Here is a 25943-nt window from a genome sequence, read left to right on the forward strand (position 1 = left end):
ATTCTTACTCCTCACACGTCTGCGTCCAGCCTGCCAGCGCCTTGGTCCTCCCACAAACTGTAGGCCGGGTAATGACCACATTACACAGAATGTAAATCAGATCACCCTATCGCCCCACTTCAACTCCTCCCTGTCTCCCCATTCCTTACGGGACACAATTGGAAATTGAAGAGTGCTTGCCCAGGGGCGCCCCTCCCCCACTCGTCCAGCCTCTGCTCTTCCCAGAGGTCACCGCGGCGCACATGGCATGTGGGACTCACCGTCTACAGTGCCGGCGGGTGCTCTGCACCCCGGCGCCCGCCCACCCACCGGCTGCATCCAGCCCAGCCTCAAATCCGCCCGCAGCCGCACGCTTCCAGAAGTCCCCTGGCTGGTTGTGCCTCCCAGTCTGCAAGGGGAGCCCCTTGAGGGTTGGCCAGTGTCTTCGTTTCTGCACTCCCCACTGTGCACAGTGCCTTCTTTCTCGTGGGATTCTGTAAACACTGCGTGGGAGCTGCCATCTTCTACCACCCCCAGCCAAAAGCCCTGCTGGATTTTCGGTGCACGCCAGGCTCCAAGCCATCCTTCCCGGAGTCCTTGGGCTGCGGCTCTGTGGGGCGGGGCCCAGACCAGCCTCTCGGCCACCCGGTGTGCGTTCTGGGTCTCAGCTTCCTCATCTCTAAGATGAATTGGCACCACCAAAGTCTTTGAGAAAGCTGTAAACTCTATTACTTGCTTTTAGAATGGTTCTTGAAGGGTGGAAAAAAATCTAAATTTCTAGAGACTCTGATTTGGCTTTTATCCTCCGTGAATAACTGATTTCTTAAATGTCCCGCTGTGCAGGGAGACATAAAAGCAAGTTCAGGTCCACGTCTATGAGACTGATAGCATAACGCAGAGGTCACTTGGTGATTAATAATTGAGAGCCTATGCTGGAATTTTCCAGAACCATCCTTCTTGCAAAAGACCTTGACATCCCACAGCAAATAGGTGAGCCCACGCTATTAAATTTTTTATTAGACTGTCAGCCTGTGTATCTGCTCTAAAACATGTAGCCCATAAAAACATACTTTAGTTCTCTTTAGCTGACTTGATGCAATTTCCTTCAGTGCTGCGGACTTCTATTTAATGCCTTTTTCTACGCTTATGTCCAAAAAGGCAGGGGAAACACTGCAAAGCAGGCCATATTCTACAACGGAAAGCATTAAAGGGTGGTAAGAGAATTGAGGTCCTGAGCCCCCCTCCCCACTGCACCCTCCAAAGAGCAAAGCAGAGTGGCCTTCATCTTATGCCAGACCTGTCTGCAGTATTTTACCTCTGAGCCTTGTCAAGCAATAGGAAACTCGTTAGCTTTTATAGCCGAACCAAAAGATAATAAATAGTATCTGTAGCTGTGGGGGCGGAAGGAGCTTTATTGGTATGAATGAGGCAGGGAGTTTGTGACCATCACAGGGAAGAAATGTACGACAGATCATCCCTGGGACCCATCACCCGAGAGCTGTTGGTATTGATGGACAGAGAATCTACCCACTGCCACTGCTTTAAAAAAATTTTGTTTTTATCCTCATCTGAGGACATTCTTTTATTGCTTTTAGAGAGAGAGGGAGAGAGAAATATTGATGTGGGAGAGAAACATTGATCGGTCACCTCCCATATACGCCCAACAAGCGATTAAACCCTCAACCTCGGTAAGTGCCCTGACTGGGAATCAAACACTCAGCCCTTCAGTCTATGGGATGATGTTCCAACCCACTGAGCCACAATGTCCTGGGCTCTTCCCCCATCTTAATGTTGCAATTGAACAACACAGCCAGGTGTTGAAGGAAGCCAGCTCTCTGCAAGTTTGAGTAGTCATTATAATCCTCCTTCTCATCATGATAAAATATTCTCTGTTGCCATTGCTGTGTTTCAACAGATAAAGTAAGGAAAGATCGGATCAGAAATGCAGTGCTTACCTGGCTGGTGTAGCTCAGTGGACTGAGTGCAGGCTGCGAACCAAAGGGTCGCCAGTTCGATTCCCAGTCAGGGCACATGCCCAGGTCACAGGCCAGGTACCTAGTGAGGGCCACGTGAGAGGCAACCACATATTGATGTTTCTCTCCCTGTCTTTCTCCTTCCCTTCCCCTCTCTCTAAAAATAAATAAATAAATAAAAGGAAATGCAGTGCTTAACTTTGTCCCCGCAAAATGACAAATTTGACCATTCTTTGTCTCTGCTATTCCTCCACTGTTGACTTCTTTAAAAAAAAAAAAGATTTTATTTATTCATTTATTTATTTGTAGACAGAGGGGAAGGGAGGGAGCAAGACAGGAAGAGAAACATCCATGTGTGGTTGCCTCTTGTGCACCCCTAACTGGGGACCTGGTCCACAGCCCAGGCACGTACCCTGAGCAGGAATCAAACCAGTGACCTTTCAGTTTGCTGGCTGGTGCTCAATCCACTGAACCACACCAGCATGGACAAAAAAAAAAAAAAAGGCCAGAATTTTAAAGGCAAAGCTGTGACAACCTTAACTTGGAGCTACGGTGGCACATTATCCTGTGGCATCTGAGACTGCAGGCTCTGAACCTCCCAGCCTACCTGCCCATGCAAAACAGGGCAGAGGCAAAGGAAGAAAGTGGGCCGGCCATTGACATGGGGAGTCTTAGCAGGTGGCATGGGGTGGGCAATGGGGCCAGCGGGTGTGAAACAAAACCAAGTGCCCAGGGTAGTGAGGGACCTTGACCTGAGGCCCAAAGAGAGTTAATGATCAAATAGACACAGGATAGCAATGGCAGACACACACTGAGCCCGCACGGTGTGTCGGGCACCGTGCTAACTCTGGCATATTGTGTGTGTGTGTGTGTGTATACATACATGTATGTACATATATATATATGTATGTATTATATAAATGTTCAACTAATGAGGCAGTAACACCAGTCCCACCGCTCATAACAACTTTACTTCTTGATTCCTTACGTGACATTTTAGAACGTTGCAGTATTAATCAATACAAACTGATAGACATATTCAATGGAATTTCTAATGCAAATCTCTGGGAATCTCCTTATTTTCATTTCCTTTACTTAAAAAACAGTTTTGTATTTTTCAAGTACGGTTGCCGTACAATATTGGTTTCCAAGCAACAGCATAGTGGGTGAACATTTCTGTACCTTACAGAGAGATCACCCCGATAAGTCTCGTACCCACCTGGCACCGTGAGTGGTTATTACAGTATCACTAGCTTTAAGGAGAACATCTGACAGTGTTGTTGTTTTTTTCCTGTATTTGTCTCTTTCCTAAACTAGTACGTAACGCAGTGTGGGAGGGAACAATTTTGACTGAGTCTCGCTGTTGGTTTGAAAATGGCTAAATTATACCTTATTTAAATCTCATGCTATAGATTGACTCCTTCTGTGTAGGGATTGTGTTTGTTCTTCTTTTTATAATCCTCACTCAAGGGTATGTTTATCGATTTTAAAGAGAGAGAGAGAAGGAGAGAGAAATAACGATGTGAGAGAGAAATATTGATCGGTTGCCTCCTGTACGTGCCTTGATCTGGGATTGATCAAACCTGCAACCCAACCCACTTATGTGCCCTGACCAGGGATCGAACCTGTGACCTTTTGGTGTATAGGACGACGCTCCAAGCAACTGAGCCACCCAGCCAGGGCAGCATTGTGCTTGTTCTTGATTCTTTTTTTTTAATTTTGCGACTATGTGCCTTTTCTTTTTTAAAAAAAGATTGTATTTATTTATTTTTAGAGAGGGAAGGGAGGGAGATAGAGAGAGAAAGAGAGAAACATCAATGTGCGGTTGCTGGGGGTCATGGCCTGCAACCCAGGCATGTGCCCTGACTGGGAATCGAACCTGCGACACTTTGGTTCCCAGCCTGCACTCAATCCACTGAGCTACACCAGCCAGGGCTTCTTGATTCTATATTGAGTGCCAGGCCTGCCGGAGTCACTCAATGAATGACCATGGAAGGGACCCGTGCAGATGTCTAGCCCACCTTAGGGCATCTAGACACAGCAGCTTTTCCAGCCTCCTGCCGGCCTGAGGCACAGAACAAAAACCATGTGATCATCAAGGAAAAATAAAGTAAGTAGGTGTGGCTTTTCCTCACTTCCATTTGGCTTCCTTGGAGAAGAGATGCTTCCAGACGGCCTGGCACTTTCTGCCTGTCCCCCAAGACACACAAGGGACTCTGTTCTGTCCCCGGGTGCGCTGTTGACGAGAGGAAAATGTGTTTCTGGGCAGCTCTTCCTAGTGGCAGCAGCTTTCTCGGGCGACCTGGTGCCCCATCAGTAAAGCGTCCGGCCCACAGACTCCCCAGCAGTCACCGAATGGATGGCGCCAGCTGGAACCACCAAGCACCGCGCCCCCGGGGGCCACTTCCCTGAAAGTCCCTGACACAACACTTTTCCGAGGGAGTTCTGCCTCGTTCAGCATTGTTCCCGTGGAGCCCGCCAGCTCGAACACCAAGGTCCTTAAAGGCTCTTTAAGAAAATTTTTTTAGCCCTCACCCAAGGATATGTTTATTGATTTTAGAGACAGAGGAACAGAGAGTGAGAAACATCAAAGTGAGAGAGAAACATCGATCGGTTGCCTCTCACATGCACCTGGCCAGGATCAAACCCAAAACCTAGGTATGTGGCCTGGCTGGGAATCGAACCTGCAACCCTTTGGGGTATGGGATGATGCTCCAACCAACTGAGCCACCTGGCCAGAGTAAGGCTCTCCTGGCTGCTCTCCCCCTTTCACTGCACGCAATGATGAGCTAGCAGGCTGGTCCTCAGAGAAATGCAGTTACATCGTGTCTCTAAAAGCTGGTTTATTTCTACTCTGCTTCCGAGTCTGTGGAAGAAATCAAATACACTCATCTGCCTGGCTATCAGATTCCGGTTGTCTCCACCCCCACCATCCAATCCATAGGCTCAAATTGAAGAGCCTCTGAAAGGCTGCCTCAAAGCCTTTTTCTTCTATCAACAATCTCTCTGAGTATTATGTTTGGAAGACTTGGTTTCATAACTGTATCAGCACCCTTATTCTAGAATTTCCAGCGCCAGTTCTTCAGAAATGCTTCTCAAGCCAAGTACATGCAAGTCATGTGCTATTCACACATCTGCTAACAAGATCAGCTCTGGCTGGGTAGCTCAGTGGTTTAGAGTGACGTCGCAGTGTGCCAAGGTTGTGGGTTCGATCCCCAGTCAGGGGACATGCAAGCATCCACCAATGAATGCATCAATAAGTGGAATAACAAATCGGTGTCTCTCTCTATCTCTCTGTCTCCCTCCCTCCTTTCACTCTCTCTCTCTCAAATCAATCAATAAAAATTTATTAAAAAGATTAAAAATTCGGCAGCCCTGCTGACATCCCCTTCCACAGGGAGGAAGTGGGGTGCATGTGGAGGGGCTGCTGGGTGAGGAGGAGAGAACACAGACCTGGCTGCACCCTCAGGCCCTTGCCCACGAAGACCGAGGATGCTTTGGGGAAAGAACCCAGGCTTCTCACTTTCAAATTCCCGAGACATCGGGTGAGTTTCAGGGGCGGTGGGTTCACAGGCAGAGGCGCCTGGCCCTGTGTCCCCCCTCAGGCACCCGTCCTCCGCGCTGTCCTTGGCTGGGGGGGGCGGGGACAGAGCTCCAGGCAGCTTTGGTTCCCGGTAAATCTGAATGTGGGCCTGAGGCTCGCTGCGTCCCATTGCAGCAGTCGGTGGTGATTTATAAGCAGCCTTCCAGAGGCATTTGTGGTGTCATGAAAAGAGCTGGAACTGCGAATTTCAAATACCAGCGGGGGCCACGTGAGAGCGGGGCCTTTCCTGCTTTCCTGGTTAGTCGTGAGCTCTTGGGCAGAACGCTTGGTCTTCTCATCGCCCTCCCTCACCCCGAAATGGGCCAATGGCACCTTCCACACGGGGTGCTGTCAAAGGGGGTGATGGGTATGTGCACATAAGTGTAAACACCAGGAAAAATGTAGTCCAACCACGGCACCCTCCCTTCCCTCCAGTGCGTTACACATCTTATCGTAGCACGTGTGCTCCAGGGGACAAGACTTCTGGGAAGCTGATTTGCAGACTGACATCCGGCGGGAACTTTTGTAGAAGACGCTAGCTCAGTGGCAGACGGTGCGGCCGCGAGGATAGCACAGCTGCTGGGGGCAGGGAGCTGCCCCTGCCCCGTCCCAGGAACCCGGTGGGGGTGGGGGTGTTCCCTCTCCGGGAAATACATGTATCCTTTTTACTTTCAGGGGCTTGCAGAGATTTTCTTTGTAGCCAGACACACTGCTGCTTTGTCTGCCTACCCCGGTGGATGGGTCTCAAAAACACCCAGAGACCGGAAGTGAGGGAGCTTTAAGGACGTTAAAACCAAGGCCAAGTCCCGGCTGCTCCGGGTCTCAGCTGCCTCACTCCAGAGAGCACATTCTGGGCTGAACCCCAGAATGAAGAGCAAGGATCTCACGTGGCTTCCGTGCATCTGGAGCAAGAGCTGGGGGGCCTGCAGGAGCCCCACATCCAGACTCTGCCTGTGTGCTTGTCCCCACACGGTCTCGGAGGCCAAGACATGGGTGCTGCATGCAGAAGCCAGCACCCCTGGGCAGGTCCGCAGGCTGGAGTCCTGACCAGTCGGCCTTGTGCGAGGAAATAGGACCAAGTTAGGGGAGGAGGCTCACGCACTGATTCTGGGGCACGGTGCCCAGTGAGGAGAGCAAGACTTGTGGGGGAAAGTTTTGGGAATGAGAAAGGATGGCAGGGGTGTCTTAGAGTCTTTGGGAGGAAGAGCAACACACGACCGAGAGAAAGGTGTGAGAGTTCACAGGCAAAAATCGAGTTCCTAACTGTGCCCAGGACTGGCCCATCCGCCTTCCTTTCTCCCAATGTCAAGGTAGAACTTACTGCTGCTCACGTTTCCTGGGCAGCAGCACACAATGTCTAGTTTTTCTTGGATTAAGCGGAGGCCATAACTTGTTTCAATGAAAGGCAAAGCTAAGGACTTCTCCAGCCAGTCTCAGGCGGCAAACACAGTGTGGACACTTCACCCTGGAGATACTTGCATGTGAATTTTGCTCACACTTATGAAGAAGTGGAAAAGGAAGAGATAAATGAAAGTAAGAATAAGAAGCAATCAGAGAGGCTGGGGGCAAGTCTTGATGTTCAGATTACAGATAATTATAAAGTATCACCCTGTCTGGTGTGGCTCAGTGAATTGAGTACCAGCCTGCGAACCAAAGGGTCACTGGTTCGAATCCCAGTCAGGGCACATGCCTGGGTTGCGGGTCAGGTTCCCAGTAGGGGGTGCGTGAGAGGCAACCGCACATTGGTGTTTCTCTCCCTTTCTCTCTCCCTCTCTTCTGCTCTAAAAAACAAATACTGTATTTTTTGGATTATAAAACGCACCATCCCCCCACAAATTTGGGAGGAATAATGGTTGTTAATGCTGCTGTTGAGTTCTATTAACATTTACATTGGTGAAATATTATGTTATTTATGTTCTTAAATATTTTACCACATTTTTTGCTTCAAAATTTTTTTTCCTATTTTCCTCCTTTAAAACCTAGGTGCATCTTATGGTCCAAAAAATGCAGTGAATAAAATCTTTTAAAAAATAATGACAAAGTTATCTATACAGAAACCTGGAGTCTCTTCACTTTCTATTTCAATTTCTTTTTTGCCTTAGGTCATTTTGTAAAACTGGACAACCCAGAGACTACTTTCTTTGCTTCTCACTTTCCCATTAGAAGGTTGACTTCATTTCTGTTTTCATTAGGGGGACACAGTGGCTTGTCCAGAACTGGGCTCACCGAAACCCCACACAGACAAATCACAGCATTTCGATAGGAGAGCTCTTTGCTTTGGGGGGAGCTTATGAGGAGAAAGAGAAATCTTATCTTTGAGATCAAACCTTGCCTGTCAGCCCCGTCACACATGCACACACAGTTGTAAATGTTGGGGGCACAGCTTGACCGTGAGACCAAAGTACACTCTTCATAATGTGATCACACAATAATCCGGGGTCCCTTCTTCAAAAGTTCAGTGTCGAAGTTGTTATGCAGCATTGTGTCAGGGGATGAAAAGCACCCTTTCTTCATCTGCACTCCGTAAACTGCTGGGTGGTCAGAGGGCTCTATAAGGAATGCAGGCCTCCTGCTCATTGTTAATCAAAGACACCCCTGGGTAGACAGAACATGCTGTGATTGTCTTCAACAGACATCACTCGAGACGTGCTCACAGCACCGTGTGGACAACGCTGGGCTGGGTCCTTTCACACTGGGTGGTGGAGAGCTGGAGGTTTTTGAGGGAGGCACTGGACACGGATGATGTCTGACTCAGCATTAGAACTGGACAGAACAGGATGAGCTCTGGAAAGAACTTGGTGTTAGAACTGGACGAGTTAGAACTGGGCTAGAACAGTTAGAACTGTTAGAATTAGAATTTAGAATTCTGTGGATTAGAATTTGGAGCCCTCACTCATTTTCTGCGCAAGGAAACTCTTCAGCAAAGGCAGGCTGAGCCAGGAACCTGAGCTCTTGCAAAAAATCAGCCCAGCCCAGACCGGCGTGGCTCAGTGGGTTGGGCATCATTCCACAAACTGAAAGGTCACTGGTTCAATTCCCGGTCAGGGCACATGCCTGGGTTGCAGGGCCAGGTCCCTGGTGGGGTGCATGGAAAAGGCAGCTGATTGATGTTTCTCTCTCAGATCAATGTTTCTTTCCCTGTCTTTCTCCCTCCCTTCCCCTCTCTCTAAAAATCAATACATAAAATCTTTTTAAAAAAGAAAAGAAAATCAGCCTGTGGTAAGTCCAAGGGAACCGCAGAGACAGATGGCTGTGGGATCACAGTGTTGTTTGTGACAGGACACGTGTCGTCATCCATGCGACTTGTCTGGACTACCACAAATGCACCGCTCGAGTACATCTACTCAAGGCGCTCAGCTAGGAAATGCAGCAAAGGGTGGTGGGTGACTTGGTCAGTTAGTAAATCCAAAGGCAGCAGGTGCCTGCCGGGCAGGCCTGCCTGAGACAGGCAGGTGTCCAGCATCTGGTCCAGAATGTTGTCCCCAGCCCCTGTTAGGTTTTAATGGTCCCCTGGCTTCCCCTGTGCATGCTGAGCATGCCACGTCTGCAGCTGCCTTGGGCTTCCAGGAAAACTTTCCAGAAGCCCCGAGGGCTGAGCAGACCCCTCATAGGATGGAGGAGCAGGACGGCAGCCTGTTCTAGGCCTTTCTCCAAGAACACCTGGACATGCCACTTACTTCCGTGTGTTCCTTTGTGGGAGCATGTGCGAAGGTAACAGTTTGCATGAAATGCAGTGAGCACCCTGGCAGACACCCATCGAACGCCCTTTTGTTTCCTTGTTTGTTCTCTGAAAAATGTTCTTTGGAAGCAGATGCGCAGTGATTGTGAGCTCTTGCAGTGAGAGGCTTAGGGGCACAGCAGGGGGGCTGGGGAGGGTGGGGAAGGGCTAGATGGGGCCCATTAGTCCCTAGTAGATTCATTAGATTAATGAATGAAGAAAACACTGCCTGATGTTCCTCCTGGAGGTGTTCCAGCACCACACACATGTGCGCACACACAGCAAGGGTGTACTTGGCTCAGAACTTTGCTGAGAGGGTTGGCCAAAGGTGTGCTAGCATGGCCGTTGGTGGCCAGGGGAAGGTGGAATGTATATACTGCTTTACATGTTTTATTTCGTTTTTAAGGTTTCACTTTAGTTATTTTTAGATGGAGGGAGAGAAGCATCAATGTGTGGTTGCCTCACTGGGGACTTGGTCCACAACCCAGGCATGTGCCCTGACTGGGAATCGAACTGGTGACCCTTTGGTTCAAAGCCCATGTTCAACCCACTGAGCTACACCAGCCAGGGCTATTTTACATGTTTTAAAAGGCCTCGTGGAAATTAGCCCATGAGTGCTAACCAAATATATGTGTGTGTGTGTGTGTGTGTGTGTTTGAAACATAATCCTCATTCGAGGGTATGTGTATTGACTTTAGAGAGAGAGGAAGGGAGAGAGACAAACATCAATCGGTTGGCTCCAACAGAAGATCAAACCCCAAACCTTTTGGTACACAGGACACTCCAACCAACTGAGCCACCCAGCCAGGGCTACCCAAATATATTGTAACAGAAATGTCCTCTAGCCGAAGACCCCGGGACCGCACCTGCAGGTGAATTCGTTGGGCCTTTTACTGGTTCCAGCGAGGGAGAGTACATGCAATATACACATGGGGAGCCTGGGGTGCATCTCCGTGTGAGGGGTCAGACGGACTTGCTTCAGGACTTAGGCATGTGGGCCGGACTCGCTTCAGCACTTGGGCAGTGTGGGCGGGGCTCACTACAGGATTTGGGCGGGGTGGGCGGGGCTCACTACAGGATTTGGGCGGGGTGGGCGGGGCTCACTTCAGGACTTGGGCAGGGTGGGCGGGGCTCATACAGGACTTGGGCGGTGTGGCAGTTTGCAGGTTGTGAGGACCCACTGCTGAAGAAAACTGCCGTCCTGCCTCTGGAGTCCACGGGCTGGTGGGGAAGGCAGCCACTCCTGGGTGTGGCCCCTGCTCCAAGCTCACCAGGTAGCTACAGGCGACAGGGCTGCCACCAGGTCCCCGGACTGATGAATTAAGTCTAAGAGTTCATTGTCTGGAAACCTACAGAAAATAAAAGCCTCGGAGAGCCAAACCCACAAAAACAGAAGAAAGGAGACATGCACATGACTAGAAATGGAAAAAGAAATAACCATGAATACAGACAAATGTGAAACTTCTAAATGCCCATGTTGCAAAATGAGGCCAATATGCTGAAAAATATTGCAGTTAGTGTTCTAAGAAAATACCTGTAACTAAACTTGATTCCAGAAGCGCTCAAGGACCGGACCTGCTCAGGGAGATAAACCCAGAAAGAAAGGGGGGACATAGGGGACACCGGGACAGCCCCCAGCCGAGTCCTGTTACACTGGGGTAGAAAATGATTTAAAACCTAGTAAGCAGTTGCTGAGTAGAGAGGTTGTTTTTGTGTTTGTCACACCGAAGCCAAGTGCTAAGTGACTAATCTCAGTTATGAATATGGACATCCAGAATCATAGAGAGGGATCACCGCAGCACCAGAACGGTGGTCTTAAGGAATCTGTTAAGATAATATGGCCGAGTGACTGAGAACAGGAAACCTGACTGTCTCCATGGATACTGGGGAGGCTGTGACAAAAATCTATCAGAAACGTTTTCCCTTGAAAGCCTTGATCGTTTGAGAATGTGTTGATACTTTTTTATTATGACAACAAAAATATGTGCCTTCACACAAGTGCGCTGCAAGATACTGAACCTTCCCGTTGCTGTCGGGAGAAGACAGGTGTGTATTTTCTTAACCCCTATTAAAAAATGACCCCTATTATTGAACACCATGCTCAAGTTGGTAAGAGAAACAAGTGAGGGAAATATTGGACAGGAGGAGGCAAGAAAAAAAATCTTGGAAACAGTAAGAAATCACAGTTATGGTGGTTATGACATTAATATACAAAATCTACTACTTTCCCATGTATCCAATGAGAAAATAAAACAGAAGCAATCACTCCATTGAAAGTGCTTGCCAAGTGATGAAATATGCAGAAATAAACAACGAGAAATGTGTAGGACTTGTCAGAACAAAACCATAAAACCTGCTCAATGATGTAAAATGAGATTTGCATACAGGCCTAGATTGCAGTATTCTCGAGTAGAAAGATTGATTGTATAAATTCAGTGAGACCCATTTAAGAAACAGATGCATGTCTGTGGGGGAGGGGGAGAGGGGATGAGAGTTGAGAGAGGAGTATCGACTTAAAGTATTCATATTAATTCATAAATTTTCATATTAATATGAAAATATTTGATGCTAATATGAATTAAGCCTTAGAAATTTAAAGGCACTCATGGAGAGATAATAAAAAAATAGAGCCACAGATTTAAAGGAATTTAGTTACCCCAAAAATGGCATTTTGAACACGTGGGGGAAAGATTATAATTGTATTACCAAATGGCACTGTTTATGTATTTTATTGGCGCAAGTGACCAACCATTTGGAGAAAACAAAGAAAAGGCATCTTTACCTCCATTACCTGTAATAAGTGAACCCCAGGGACTTGCAAGACGTAAAGGTGAACAAATGAAACCATGAGGATTTAGAAGAAAATAGGAGTGAGTTTATTTATAATCAGAATGGGGAAGGCCTTTTAAAACTAGAAACAAACCCCAGGATCTACGAAGGAAAATATGATGAATCGATAACATGAAACTGTACACTTTCTCTATGCCAATAAATAAACCGATAAATAACATCCAAAGCCAAATAAACAAATAAAAATATTTGCAGACATAAGACAGAAAGGTTCCAAAGTGCACCAGCGAATTAATGAAGATAAAAACTTTTTTCCAGTCATTCACACTTTTCTAAGCCACGTGTCCTCGTTACGTTGGAAAATGCAGAGCAGCTACTTGGACGGTCAAAATACGAACTACTTTTGTTTGCTTTTTATTGTTTTTCTGCACAAAATACAAAACCAAAAAGGCTTTTTTTTCCCCAAAAGCAAACATGGACTGGGGACCCATTTTCTGACAGCAGTAAGAAATGAAGCATTTTCTTAACATATATCAAAACACCCGACCTGTTTCTAAAGGGAGTTTCACAGACAATAACAAAGGAGAGAAAAGAAAATAGCGGGTGTTGTCTGTCCCACGAGAATGGGTGACCTCCAAGTGCTGGCTCTCCCGGCGTGACGCGGGGATGGCCTTACTTATTGATCTCATGGTACGCCAGGTATCCTCTCTGCACCTGCACACAGGCGCTCACACTCACATACTCACACACACTCACACTCATATGCACACACAGCACACACCATCTTCCCCACTACAAACAAGTCCATGTGCGTCAGCCAGAAACGAGTGAAGTAAACGGCTGGAGAAATGTCTGCGATTTCTTTCGCTCTGAAAAATCGAATCCTAAGTCAGGGGGCCAGAAGCACGCTGGAGGTCCCAGGGCACAGAGCCTCCTGCACATCTGAGCTCTGGGCAGTGACTGGAGGACACAGTTGAACGGGAGATGTTTTCTTGTGTCTCCCTCCGATGTTATTAAAAGATAAGAAAGATGGCGAGAGGCCAAGGAACTGGTGTCAGCCAGACAGTCTAAGCGGTGAATTCTGTCACTGTGTAAGTTCAACATTAAAGTTGCCTTGGCTTTCAAAACACACGTCGCGCAGCTTTCTGGGCTGAGCTGGGTGGACAGGCTGTGGGGAAGCGGGTCCCCAAAAGCCAGGCACCTGAGTGACTGGCTGTGCAGCCACGGTTGGCCCACCAGCCCCTCCTGCTGACCATGACTGCCTGTCATCGGGGAAGCCTGGGCCACACCATCCCCTTCCCCACATGGGGAGCAAGAAGACGCCCCAGCCTCTGGCCCTGGCCTGGAAACACAGGAAAAGTACAGAATACTTTCATGTTATATTGCACATTTGTAGGGATCCACAGATTTCTAAGCCTCATCTACCCCAGTACATGTGCCCAAATCTAGTGCATTCCTTTAAAAAACACACACACACGGCTTAATTTAGCTTTAGATATTCCATGATCTAAATGGCAATTCTTTTTATTTTCTGATCCACACCAGAGGACATTTTTTCATTACCTCTAGAAAGAGGAAGGGAGAGAGCAAAAAGCATCGATGTGAGAGAGAAACATCCATCCATTGCCTCCTGTATGTGCCTGAACTGGGGATCGAACCCACAACCCAGGTGTGTTCCTTAACTGGGAATTGAACCCTCAACTCCCTGGTTACGGGATGACACTCCAACCGAATGAGCCCCACCTGCTAGGGCTGGGCTGGTAATTCTGATAGAACTCCCCCGCCCTCTGGGTTCTGCAGGGCAGAGCAGATCACTTGCCCCCTATGTTGGGGGCAGCACGCCGGAGCAGGGGGGCTTGCCTGGACTCTAGAGAAACCCCCCTGGCTTGACCAGTCCCGTCCTCCCTAGATGAGGCTGGGTGGCAGAAACTGAGCCGGTAAGAAGATCCTTTACAAGGTCAGCTATGTCTTTCTCTCTTTTTAAAACATTGAAACAGCATAAAACTACTTCTACCAACTGTCTTGGTACATGAAATCTGAGCTGTAGAAAAATCAGCCATCAGTGTTTAGCTTCAGTTTGGTTGAGGCCTGTGTCCTTTCACCAACCAGCTATTGGAATGGATTTGGTGAGTGGGGTTCATCGTCACTGGAAGTAGAACCAATCTAGGTGTGCGCACAGGCTAAAGCAGACGTGGAACTGTCACGCAAGTGACATGCAGGCATGCAAAACCAGCCGTGAAGGCCCCCCTGGCTGGCCGTTTTGGCCACCCCGCCTCCCAGCTGGGCTCCCCAGGAAGCAGGGACGGGCAGAAGGACCTTCTAGGGGCCCCGCTGACCAGGAGGCTGTTCCAAGGACAGCCAGCAGCTCCTCTGAAAAGATGACACAGAAACTCGCCCACATCCTTCTCCTGAAAGTGACAAGGAGACTGGAACCGACGCATCTGAGGGTGATCCAGTGATTACCCACCCCCCGAGGCCAGGTCACCGCCAGCCTGTGCATGTGTGTCCTGCCCCCTGGGAGCCAGGCTGGTCAAGCAAAGTCTTTGGACACAGCCTCCACGAAGTTGGGCGCCGACATGAGGATGCCGATGGTGCAGATGATGGTGAAGACGGAGAAGGCCATGAGGCACAGGCGGTCCACCACGCAGGCGGCGAACTTCCACTCGCTGCACACTGCCTCGCTCTCATCCTGGCCGCGGAAGCGGTTGGCGATGTAGCGCACCTCCTCCAGGATCTTGGAGAGCTCCGGGTCCCCCTCGGAGGGCGGCCCGCCGTGCAGGAGGTGCTCGTCATGCGCGTGCGCCGGGGAGCAGGCCAGGCGGCCGCACACGACCCCGGAGTCCGGCGTGGGGGCGCAGTGCATTCCGTCCAGGCCGCGGAAGCCGATGTAGAGCAGGTTGCCGTTGGAGGCCGGCGGCCCTGCCACCGCGCTCATCTCCACGCTGGCCAGGCTGCAGCGGCGCGGCTTGTGCTGGCACGCTGGGCGCACCTTGTCCTCGCCCGGCCGCTTCATGCGCAGGAACCAGGCGCACCAGTTCAGGAGGATGATCCTGGTCTGCGGAGACACAATGGAGCGTGAGGAGCGGCCCGGATGCGGGCACCAGCCCGTGGAACCCTGCAGTACCCTGGGGCCCCTCTCACACTGCCCCCACCCCGCCCCCCGGGAAGGAGCAGGATTCTTCTCTGAATGGCGCACTGCCATCGCAGGGAAGACAGCCCCGTGTGGGAAGAGAAGCCTGCCTTGAATGGAATGACAGCCCTGAGCTGTGTGAACAGGGCAAGTGGCTTTGCCTCTCTGATCCCTCCTTACCTAACTCCCAGAGGTTTTATTTTACTTTACTACACCAAAGTGTTGTTCCACTTATCTGTGCATCCATTGGTTAATCCCTGTACCTGCCCCGACCAGGGATTGAACCCGTAACCCTGGTGCATGGGAATGACATTTCAACCAACTGAGCCACCCGGCCAGGGCACCCCAGAGACTTTTAGTTTACAAGGGCAACCCAGTGACCTCTGTCCGATGCTGGTGAACCCCTAGCCTAAAGCCATTCAAGCTGGAGTGTCCGATCACTGCAAAGGGGGGAATAAAATTTAAAAGCAAAGGCAGCGGAAGTCAACAGTGTGAAACAGGAAATGAGGGGAGGGCTCCCAGGATCGAAGAGGTGCTTGGAGCCAGCAGGCGCTCAGCTGTCCAGACTCATCAGCTTGTTTTGTCCTGTTCAGTACACAGAACCATTGGGGATTTCGTTTGCCCTGGTGGCTCTGTGGGTAAAAACAAAACAAAACGAACTCCCGGACACTAAAGCTGTACTAATCAAGGGAGCTTAGGGACCTCCAAGCTCAGTCATTAGGCTGCAAGGACAAGTGAGCAAGATCACAGGCGTGAACATCTGAGATGGGGGTGTCGTCGGTCTTTCTGGACAGGGTCAGAGGGCACATATTGTAGCCTGTTTTTTACTCCGCTCTGCTGATATGAGGCAAAATCAGCTGCAGCCAGCCTGGAAAGGAAGAGGCATGCCTGTTTCCTAATAAAATATCTAATAAAATATCTAATAAAATGCCATTTGTAGAAGTACTCAGCGGGCTGGATGTGGCCCCCGGGTCATAGTTTGCGGGCCTCTGACCTGATGTGTATGATCACGCGTGGTCCACACGCACAGAAGACATGGGGGGGAGGGGCACGTTCTTGTTCTGCCCTCCGATGGAAAGAGAGCCATCCACGCGCCCTCAGGGGAAGGGAGCCACCCGAGGCCTTGATCCAGGTAATAAAGCAGTGGGTTCTCACAGGGGCCTGTTCCCACCAGAACCTGAAACTCGGGCCCTGCCTGGGAAACTGTTTTCACTTTGGTTTGATTGTAGGCAGGCTCCATCGGCCATATAACAGGGATGGTTGTCTGTCTGTCAGATGTGAATTTCATGTCTGTTGCACTTCCTGGTGATCACTGACCATGGCAGCGCACTGGCACAGGAGCAGGCCGTGAGAAGGACAAGGAAACACGGGAGCAGTTTCCTTGTGGCTGTGAGCACAGCCTGTGGTCCCCGCAGGCGGCTCTCTGCATGCCACCCACAGCCCGTGACCTGTGGTCTGCCGGCCCTCGAGGCTTTTCCACGGTCGGTGGTTTCCAAGGTTTCCGAGTCAGCCCTCCCCACCAGCTTCAGGAGACACGCCGTGTCACTGGGGTCTTTTAAGGCCCTTCGAAGTCCGTATATGCCCCCGTGTTACAGATAAAGAAGCCGAGGTCTGAAGAGGCCAACACACTGGCTCAGGGTATCATAGGGATTACGTCACCTGACTGATGTGGACTCCTGGCCTGTCAAAGGCCCCACAGGGTTCAATTTCGGACTCCCGAGAGTGTAGCCCCCACCCACCCAGAAGGCATCAAGGAGCCTGGGGCAGAGCTCAAGGGAGGGTGTTGGATACATATGCATCCAGACCAGAGGCAGCCGGGCACTCGGAGCGCTGGGCAGTCTCGCCAGCAGCTTCTCCCACCACGTGGGGGGAGGCTCATCTCAAGCTAATACGATCCACAACGCCAAGTCAATTTTAGCTTGAATCATTGGCTTTCAAGGCTCAACTATCTCGAAAGATGACATTATCCTCTTGGCACTTATCAAACTGTGCTCGTGACCCCTTCTGTTAGGTCACAGTTTTGTCTCTGGCTGTGCAAATGTCACATAATGCCACCGCGCTCGGCAGTATCTCTTTCAGAGCCGCAGATCATAATAAAAGTCCCTCGGAGGCTGTTTATGTTTCAAATACACTTGGAAAGGAAGAAAGAAAAACGCAGTATGCTATGTGCAGTGAGAGTGTGAGATCCAGGCTTCCCATCTCATTTGCAGCCATTGGCTCTAGCACACTCCTGTGTTAAGAGGCAGATAATTATTGCTCTTCATTAAGATTTTTCTGGAACACTCCAGCGCTGCTCGGTCATTAAAAATGGTTTGGTGCCTTTCTGTCTTAATTCCCTGATTGTTTTTCTTTTAGGTTTTATTTATTTGTTTTTAGAGAGGGAAGGGAGGGAGAAAGAGAGAGAGAGAAACATCAATGTGTGGTTGCTGGGGGCCATGGCCTGCAACCCAGGCATGTGCTGACTGGGAATCAAACCTGCGATGCTTTGGTTCGCAGCCCATACTCAATCCACTGAGCTGCACCAGCCAGGGCCAATTCCCTGATTTTTACGTCAGTCCAAATATAAGACATAAGAATGTGTGTTGATATTTGCATAAACAAACACTGGAAGGAAAAAAAAGGGACTTAATTCAAATGGTTTTCAGCACTGGTGGTGGAGGGAGGGGCCGGGGCCAGAGCAGAATTTCCTTTACGTGTCATCTCACTTTTATGACATGGAAATGTGTTTCCTGTTTCAAACAGATGCGTCGGTGGACAGAAAGTATGTCCGGGTTAGAAAAGAGGGGACCTTTTCAAAACAAGCCTACGGACAGGGCCATGTGCCCTGCAGGTGAAGCGGTGACATTTAACAGAAGCTCACTCTCCTGCTGGTGCAATGAGGTATGAGAATTGTTATTAAGTGTGAGAACTTGCCACGGGAAGGGATCTAAGGGGACATAGGAACTTCGTGAAGCCATTTTCTTTAGATTCCGTATATGAGCAAAATATGTATGTGGTATTTGTTCTTCTGCACCTGATGTATGTCACTTAGCAACACACCCTCTAGGTCCATCCATGTTGTCACAAATGGTAATATTTCCTCCTTTTTATGGTCTAGTGACATTCCATTGTGTGTATGCACCTCATCTTTATTTATTTGTCTACTGATGGCCATTTAGGCTGCTTCCGTGTCTTGGCTACTGAATATAATGCCAGATAGCCTTCCTGCAGTTTTAAGCTTTGCTAGCTTTAAAAGTATACATGCTACCAACTTACAAGATAAAAAAAAATAGTGGCTATTCCTGTGTGAACTTGGTGTAACTGTCAATATTGCACAATGGAAGTTGTTAGAAGGCCCAGACTGCCCTGCTCCTGGAGGTTCAACAAAACGTACCTTTTATCTTGCAACGCATTTAGCTGCCTGACCTTGGGCGCTAGGGTCTCTAAACATGGGCTCTTTGGACATGTGATGGCTTATTTAGCTCCCCGCTGTCCCCAGACCACCCTCTCTGGACAGGAAGGGTGGAGGGTGTGCAGGGCCCAGGTTAGGAGCAGGTGGGGGCAGCCCTCACAGATGCTGGCGTGGAAGGCATCACCCGGGCTAACGGACAGGCTATGACATTCAGTCCTTTCTTTTTCACTTACTTCCTTTTCTCCCATCCCCTGTCCCACTGGGGACTACAGACCTTTATTCGGTAGGACTTGGGTTGGAGTGCATCCCCGTGTACTGAATGTCTATTTCTGTACACAGTGACTCTCTTCTTACTGTTTGGAGGACCCAACGGCGCCGCTGTGTGCTCACCGCGCGGTTGTGTCCAACCCCTGTGCGGTTCTCCATGGCGCATGCGCAAAAGGGAGCTTTAAAGTCGCTGTGCCAGGAGGACACACAGGGCAGCCAGTGTGCGGGCCTTGCTCCGCGGGCCAGGTCCTAAGAGCCATGCCACCATCCCGAAGGCAGAGCCGTGCAGGCAGGTGAGGTCGCAGGAGAAGCACTGCTCTTGGTTAGTTAGGGGACGCCAGCGGTTGGGACTTTCAAACTAGACCGGTAATCCTGGCGCTTCGGTTAGGGAAGGGCCCTGACTCCCTGCGGCGGGGCTGGGGGGCGGGGAAGGGACGCACCCACTTGGGCATCTTGCCGCCGTCGGGGTCGTGGTGGTGGTACTGCAGCACGATGACGGTGACGACCACAGACAGGCCCACGATGATCATGGTGCTGGCGAAGTACTGGGCTGCAGAGAGAGTGGGAGCGGGGTGAGACGCGGCCCGGTGGCGCAAAAGTCTCAGGGCGGAGGTGGACGCAGACCTCCAGTGAGGCTCCACAGCCCCTCACAGGGGGATGAGAGGGTGGTTCCCATGAGAAAGCATGTGGACTCAGGTTGCAATAGAAACCGCCTGGATGGGGAGGGTGTGGGCACCTCCTGGTGGCTGCAGGGCACGGACATGCTGTGGGTGTAACCAGGGCAGACCAGGTGTCACCTGGCTGTCCTATCAGGCCTGGAGACTTGGGGGCCTGGTGTAGAAGATGGGTCCTGCCCCATCTACCCAGAGGCACTGGGGTAGCCAGAGGTGCTGGCGGCGCTGCCAGAGGAAGAGGGCGGTGGCAGTGACTTTTCAGGCCCGGCACATGCACCTCAGCTCTGATGGGCAAGCTGCGCATCTCCACCTTGCCCCTGGTGAGAAGCAGCGCACAGCAACGGAAAGAGCTCCCTCTGGCCCACTGGCCGCCATCTGTGAGTCTGCACCGCCACCCAGCCTCCTGGGGCCTTGGGTCATTCACTGGCCAGCATGGCCAGGGTGGAAATGCCTTCTCTGCAGGTTCCGTGCAGGAATTCTTTGGGCTAGGGGTCCAGGAGGAGCCTGGCATACAGCTGGTGGCATTCCTTGGTTGGCAGCTCTGATGACTAACCCTGCAGTGAGGCTGGCCGCTCAAGGGGGCGGAGCTATAAGCAGGAAGCATCCTGGGGCACAGCCAAGTGTGCAGCCCACACCCAGGGGGTAGGGATGCCTCCTGCCCTCTAGGTGGGAAGGAGCTCACTGTCCTCCCGGGAGACCAGAGGTATTTGTGAGGATCCTCTGGAGGGGGGCCTCTGAGACTTAAAGTTAGCACCAGGGACCAGAAAGGGCTGGGGCCTTTGAAGGGGTGACTAAGTTAAAATGAGGTCATTAGTGGGACCTGATCCCATCTGATGGGTGTCCTTCTGGGAAGGGGAGATTTGAAGATTTGAACCCAGGAAGAGGGTGGTCATCTGCAGGCCAGTGAGAGAGGCCTCAGAAGAATCCACCTACCAACACCTTGCCCTTGGACTTCCAGCCTCCAGAACTGTGAGCAGATACATTTCTGGGCTGGAAGCCCCCTTCTGTGGGATTGTACTGGGACGTCTCCAGCAGGCTAATGCAATGACCTAGGGAGGGACGCAGGGTGAGAGGATCTCACAGCTGAAATGTCAAAACCTAGGTCAAGGCCAACAGCATTCCGTCCTTCCAGACACAGGCTCTCCCATTGGCTGGTCAGTCAGGGCAGGCCTGCCCACCGCCCACTGAGGACAGTTTCCGCTGCTCCTCCCTGTTGAAAGCACTATGTTGGAAAGTGGCAGGAATGGTGGCAGACCATCAAATTCATGAAGCCTGGGGTGTCCATGGAAGGCTCCCCCACTCCCACCCACCCCTAGGTAACCACGAAGGATGGTGTCAGGCGGTGTGGGCCCACAGGAGTGATCGCAGATGGCATTCCTGCTTCTGTCCCCCACTGCCCAAGGGGACAGTGTCTCTAGTGTGACACCTAATTCCCACTGGCAGAGTGTTTGCTTCCTGTCTTCACATCTGGCCGGGAGGGCCGGTTCCCTGGCCAGGACAGAGCCCCGGCCGCTGTGGTGAGGGTGCCAGACCCTAACCAGCATGCCTCTGAGCGCCCCTTTGAGTAGTCCAGTCCAGGGAGGCTCCCGGCACAAAGCGATGCTGCCTCCTGCCCCTGCCATCCCTCCCCGGCAGAAAGCCATGAGTTAGATCTGTCCGGGCCGAAGCACATTTGTCCTGCTTGTGTGCCCTTGTGTGCTCAAACTTTCCACGGAGACATCGCGTTACCCCAGGAAACACTGGCCGAGAGTCAAAGTGTGTGCCCATCCCATTTTAACAAAGGGTTTGTGAGAAGGCGATGGTTCGAGCTACAACAATGAACGTCTCATGGGAAAATCCCTGGCTCCAACACAAACACGAGGGGGAGAAGTAGGGTGGGAGAGGGCATTTTTGCATCTTAGAGCCAAACTGCAAAGCTGGACTCCCCACTGCTCACCTGGGCCCAGGTGAGAAGAGCCCACGGACCACTCTGAATAGTTACCGGCCACCTCCTCACAGCAGACACCAGGGGGCGCTATAGCTCTTCATGACCTTGGAGGAGGCGCTTTGCCCTGAGACAGTGCTAGGAGATCCCGGCCCCCTTGTAAGCCCCTGTCTCCAGAGGAGCCCCACGCTGGCTTACCTATCAAGGGCACCGAGTCGGATGTCGCAGGCATGATCTCAGCCACCAACAGCATGAAGACGGTGAGCGAGAGCAAAACTGTTATCCCTGAAAGAAAAACAAGGGGCGCCGGAGACAGACTGACTGTAAGACCTCACACACCTCTAACGGGATCCTAACGGGCGAGTTAGAGACCTCGAAAGTGTCTGGGGGGATGGGCAGGTGTGTCCAAGACACTCGCTCAAGCAACTGCCTGGTTCCCTGGACTTATGGGATGGGCCGTTCTCCGGGGACAGTCACGGCATTGAGAAGCACTTGGCAGAGTGAAATTTCAGAGCCAGAGCTTTAGAAGAAGGATGCAAAACGAGTCACTGCAGTTAGCGTTAGTATCTCTCGTTTTCTTTATTACTTTAGTGTTGAGAGGTGGCGTCGTTTGGCAGGAAGAAGAAGAGCGCCCGTTCAAAGTCCTGACTGTGCTCCTCATGAGCTGTGCGACCTTGGATGAGTCACCAAACAGAGCCCCAGCCTCGCATTCAGAAGACACGGATGTGAGAGTGGTTTCTACATGGACCAAATACGCTCTCTGGTGACTCTGAGAATTTGAGAAACTCATTTGGCCGTTGTAAATGTTAAATGATCTTGCTACTGGATGACCCTAAGGAATTACGCTGTGTAGGGCAATTTGCAAATGCAAGCTGATAATGGATTAAACGAAATTATTTCCTGTACGCTGTGGCGCATGCTGGCTGGTTGCCCTCAAAAGGCAGAAGGAGGTAGCAGGAGGGGAGAAAGTGCCCCTCCTTGGGGGTTCCCACGGTCCGTGTAGGGTCATAGGGTGCTGTGGTACCTCAGCAGGGCGTGACAACCACACAGAACTGACACCAGCAGCCTGTGGTTCAGGGTGACCTCCTACTCCCGGCAACCCCTGAGTGCACCCAGGGCCTCGCCCACCCGGCGCTGTCCGGAGTGCTGAACTCCGTGCGGCATCCTCCCGTCCAGTCTCAGACCCCCACCGAAGATGGGCACTTACCAAGGGAGATCTTCTCCCCGGAGTCTGCCGGGAGCAGGAAGACCAGGAGGGCCAGGGCAGAGATGAGCACACAGGGGATGAGCAGGTTGAGGCCGTAGTAGAGGGTCCGGCGGCGGATGGTCACGGTGAAGGTGACGTCCGGGTACGGCTCTTTACAGCACTCGTAGAACTTCTCGCTCCGCTTGCCCGGGATGCCTGCACCGGGAGGGGAGAAAGCGAACCATCGCTTATGTGAAATTACCCTGTTTGTTCAGTTTAATGCGTAGCACACGCAAACACAGACACGGAGTAGTTTACGTGCTAAAAATTTGGGCAAATCAGTGTTTGAATAAACACTTCCTGTTTTATCCGAGAATTGTTTGGGAGTGTCTTAGCGGCGGGTGAACAAATTAGCAGAATTGTTTGATGGATTGGAAGTACATGTGCTACAGACCAAATGTTTTTGCCCCGCTCCCTAATTCATATATTGAACCCCAACCCCCCTTGTCATGGCATTAGGAGGTGGGACCTTTGGGAGGGGATTAGGTCAGGAGTGCGCAGCCCTCAGGCACAGGATTAGGGACTTTAGAAAGGAGACCCCAAATTGCTGGCGGGCCCCTTCTGCCACGTGAGGCACGGCAAGAAGACTGCAGCCGCCTCCAGCCAGAAAGCTGCCTTCACCAGACACTGGATCTGCGGGTGCCTTGATCTTGGACTTCCAGCCCCCAGAACTGTGAGATGTGAATGTCTGTGGTTTATAAGCTGCTCAGTCTGTGTTATAGTCTCCTGTTACAGCAGCCGAAAGGACTGAGACACCACAACTTTAAATAACACGGGGTCTGGCACAAATAATGCCCCTTTTTATTACACAATCACAAGCGCGTGACTCTGTAACAGAGCCATATCACGCTCAAGCATGCCACAGGATATTTTAGGTGAAACGTTCAAATTAGAACTCTAAATCATTGCACCCATGTCCTTACTGGACCAAACACACTCAAGCAGGGGTCGCTTCTGCTGGACCCTGTGTCTTGTACACTTTACACCACTATAAATGCCGTGATTGCTTTTCTGTATAAAATCTCCTCGTGTAGGTCCCCATGGCCTGTGGGTTGCTGTCCAACATGACTTTAGGGACAGAGTAGATTCAAACAACGTAGGGATGCCTGTACTAGCGTCGGCTCATTGGAATGTCTCTTACTGAGCTCCTTGTGGGAAGCACCGAACTTGCTAATTGCTTTTGTTTCTAATCCTCTAGCTTCCCATAAATCATGGAGGGGGCCACAGGGTGCCATGAATCCTCCCCCCACAAGCGGAGCGGAGAAGAAAAGCCCCAAACCTCCAAGCAAGCACAGGAATAAAGCGGTTTCCTCGGGGCAGCGAGTCTCATGTCCTCGCCACACCTACCTATGAGGTCCCACTCTCCGTTGGGGATGTAGCCGCTGGTGTCCGCCTCCTGCATCTGGAGGTCCAAGGACCAGCCGCCGTAGGACCAGGACCCGAACTTTAGCGTGCACTGCTGCACGTCGAAGGGGAACCAGCGCACGTCGATGTAGCAGGAGCTCTTGAAGATGCCTGTGTGGGCGACCGGTGCCGTCAGAACACACGTGTGTGTGCATATGCACGCATCAGTACTGCACCACACACACGGGTTATGTGTGATACTATTCAGCCTTTGAAATGATGGACATCCTGCTATTTGCCACAATGTGGGTGACACTTGAGGGCCTTATGCTAAGTGAAACAAAGACAGACACTGTAGGGTATTGCTTATGCATGGAATTTGAAAAACAAAAGTTGAACTCGTGGCAACAGAGAGTTGCGTGGTGGTTGCCAGGGTACATGACAGCTAAGTGTGAAGGGCTGGATGTACCATATGCTGACTACGGTTAATAGTGTCCTATACTCGCAATGTGCTAAGAGAGTAGATCTGAAGCATCTTTTATAATAAAAAGGTGAGGGTACGAGGTGACAGCTGTGTGATTATCTTGATTGTGGAAACAATTTCACTGTGTTTATATTGTCATCACACACCACAATCGGTCAACTACACCTCCGTACAGCTGGAACATGTTAAAAATAAAGATGCATTAAATAAATAACACACAGCCACCCCTTGGTCTCCGGCCTTCTGTGCCGTTCACCACACACGATGCCCGCCCCTCGAGGAGTAAGAACCTTGCTCGTTCAATAAAAGGCTGGTGAGTTAAATATGACATTCTTTACAATGCTCTATATTTCTTTTTTTATCTTCACCCAAGGATATATTTTTTAAAATTGATTTTAGAGAGGGAAGGAAGGAGAGAGAGGAAAACATCGATGTAAGAGAGAAACATCAATCACTGCCTCCTGTACACACCCTGACCGGGGATCGAACCCGTAACCTTTTGTGTGTGGGACGATGCCCCAGCCAGCCGAGCCATCTGGCTGGGGCTGTCTGTCTTTTTGATTGGTGCTTTGCGTGCTCATCCTCTGGCCCTCCCATCCCCCTCTTGAAGAGAAGGCAATGAGGCCACCAGAGCCTCTCCACCAAGTGTGGCCAGAGAGGCCCTGAGCCCATACTGCCCCTGCCCCAGACTGCAGCTGGGCCTTCCAGAATGAGCAGCGTCTTGAAGACAGTCTCCAGCGAAACGTTCAGCTGAAGCTTCAGTGTCTTAACATTCAAGACAGCACCAGCATGCTCTGTTAAAGCCTGCTCTGAGGGGTCTCTGTGCAAACGATTAGAAGTTCTTTAAATGCACTGTTACCATGCACGCACACCTTCAAATTCTAAAGGACACGACAAAAGTGGAGGCTGTGAAAAAAAAAAAAACCCAGGAGGAGCTGGGAGAAATGATGATGCACTCCCAAACAGAATTTGGAAAAGTATGTGTTTGGCGAGAGGGGTGAGTGTTTTCCTGAGGTTAAAAATGGAGAAAATGCTTGGTTCTCTAGAAGTACACATGGAAGGTAATTTTAAGTTATCTGAATTCCTGGAGTTTCCTCAAAAAATTAAAAATGGAATTGCTGATTCACCTAGCAATCTTACTTCTGAGAATGTACCCTAAGAATCCAGCAACATGGATGGGAAAGAACATAAGGGCCCCTATGTTCACAGCAGCATTAAACAGCCCGATGCCCATCAGTAGATGAGTGGATAAAAAAGCTGTGGTACATTTACATGGTGGAAGACTAATCTTCTGTTAAAAAAAAAGAAAAAGAAAAAAAGAAACTTTCACGCTTTGCGACATGGATGGACCTGGAGAATATAGTACTAAGTGCAATAAGCCAGTCAGAGAAAGACAAATACCATAGGATCTCACTCATTATGTGGAATCTAATGAACAAA

The 25943-nt window shown here is 50.5% G+C and overlaps 1 protein-coding gene across 1 annotated transcript in view; it reads right to left on the minus strand.

Moving 5' to 3' along the window:
- Positions 1 to 13702: 13702 nt before the first annotated feature.
- The window catches only part of LOC114488626 (neuronal acetylcholine receptor subunit alpha-7), a 65769-nt gene continuing 53528 nt past the window's right edge, over positions 13703 to 25943 (minus strand). The window contains exons 6-10 of the mRNA XM_028502383.2: positions 24023 to 24190; positions 22637 to 22831; positions 21628 to 21714; positions 19272 to 19381; positions 13703 to 15098 (exon numbers count right to left, since the gene is read on the minus strand). Of these exons, the coding sequence (XP_028358184.1) occupies positions 14574 to 15098; positions 19272 to 19381; positions 21628 to 21714; positions 22637 to 22831; positions 24023 to 24190 (1085 nt within the window). The 3' untranslated portion in view covers positions 13703 to 14573. The remainder of the gene's footprint in view (positions 15099 to 19271; positions 19382 to 21627; positions 21715 to 22636; positions 22832 to 24022; positions 24191 to 25943) is intronic.

The sequence above is a fragment of the Phyllostomus discolor genome, chromosome 12 (assembly GCF_004126475.2).
Source record: "Phyllostomus discolor isolate MPI-MPIP mPhyDis1 chromosome 12, mPhyDis1.pri.v3, whole genome shotgun sequence".
Classification (NCBI taxonomy): Eukaryota; Metazoa; Chordata; class Mammalia; order Chiroptera; family Phyllostomidae; genus Phyllostomus; species Phyllostomus discolor.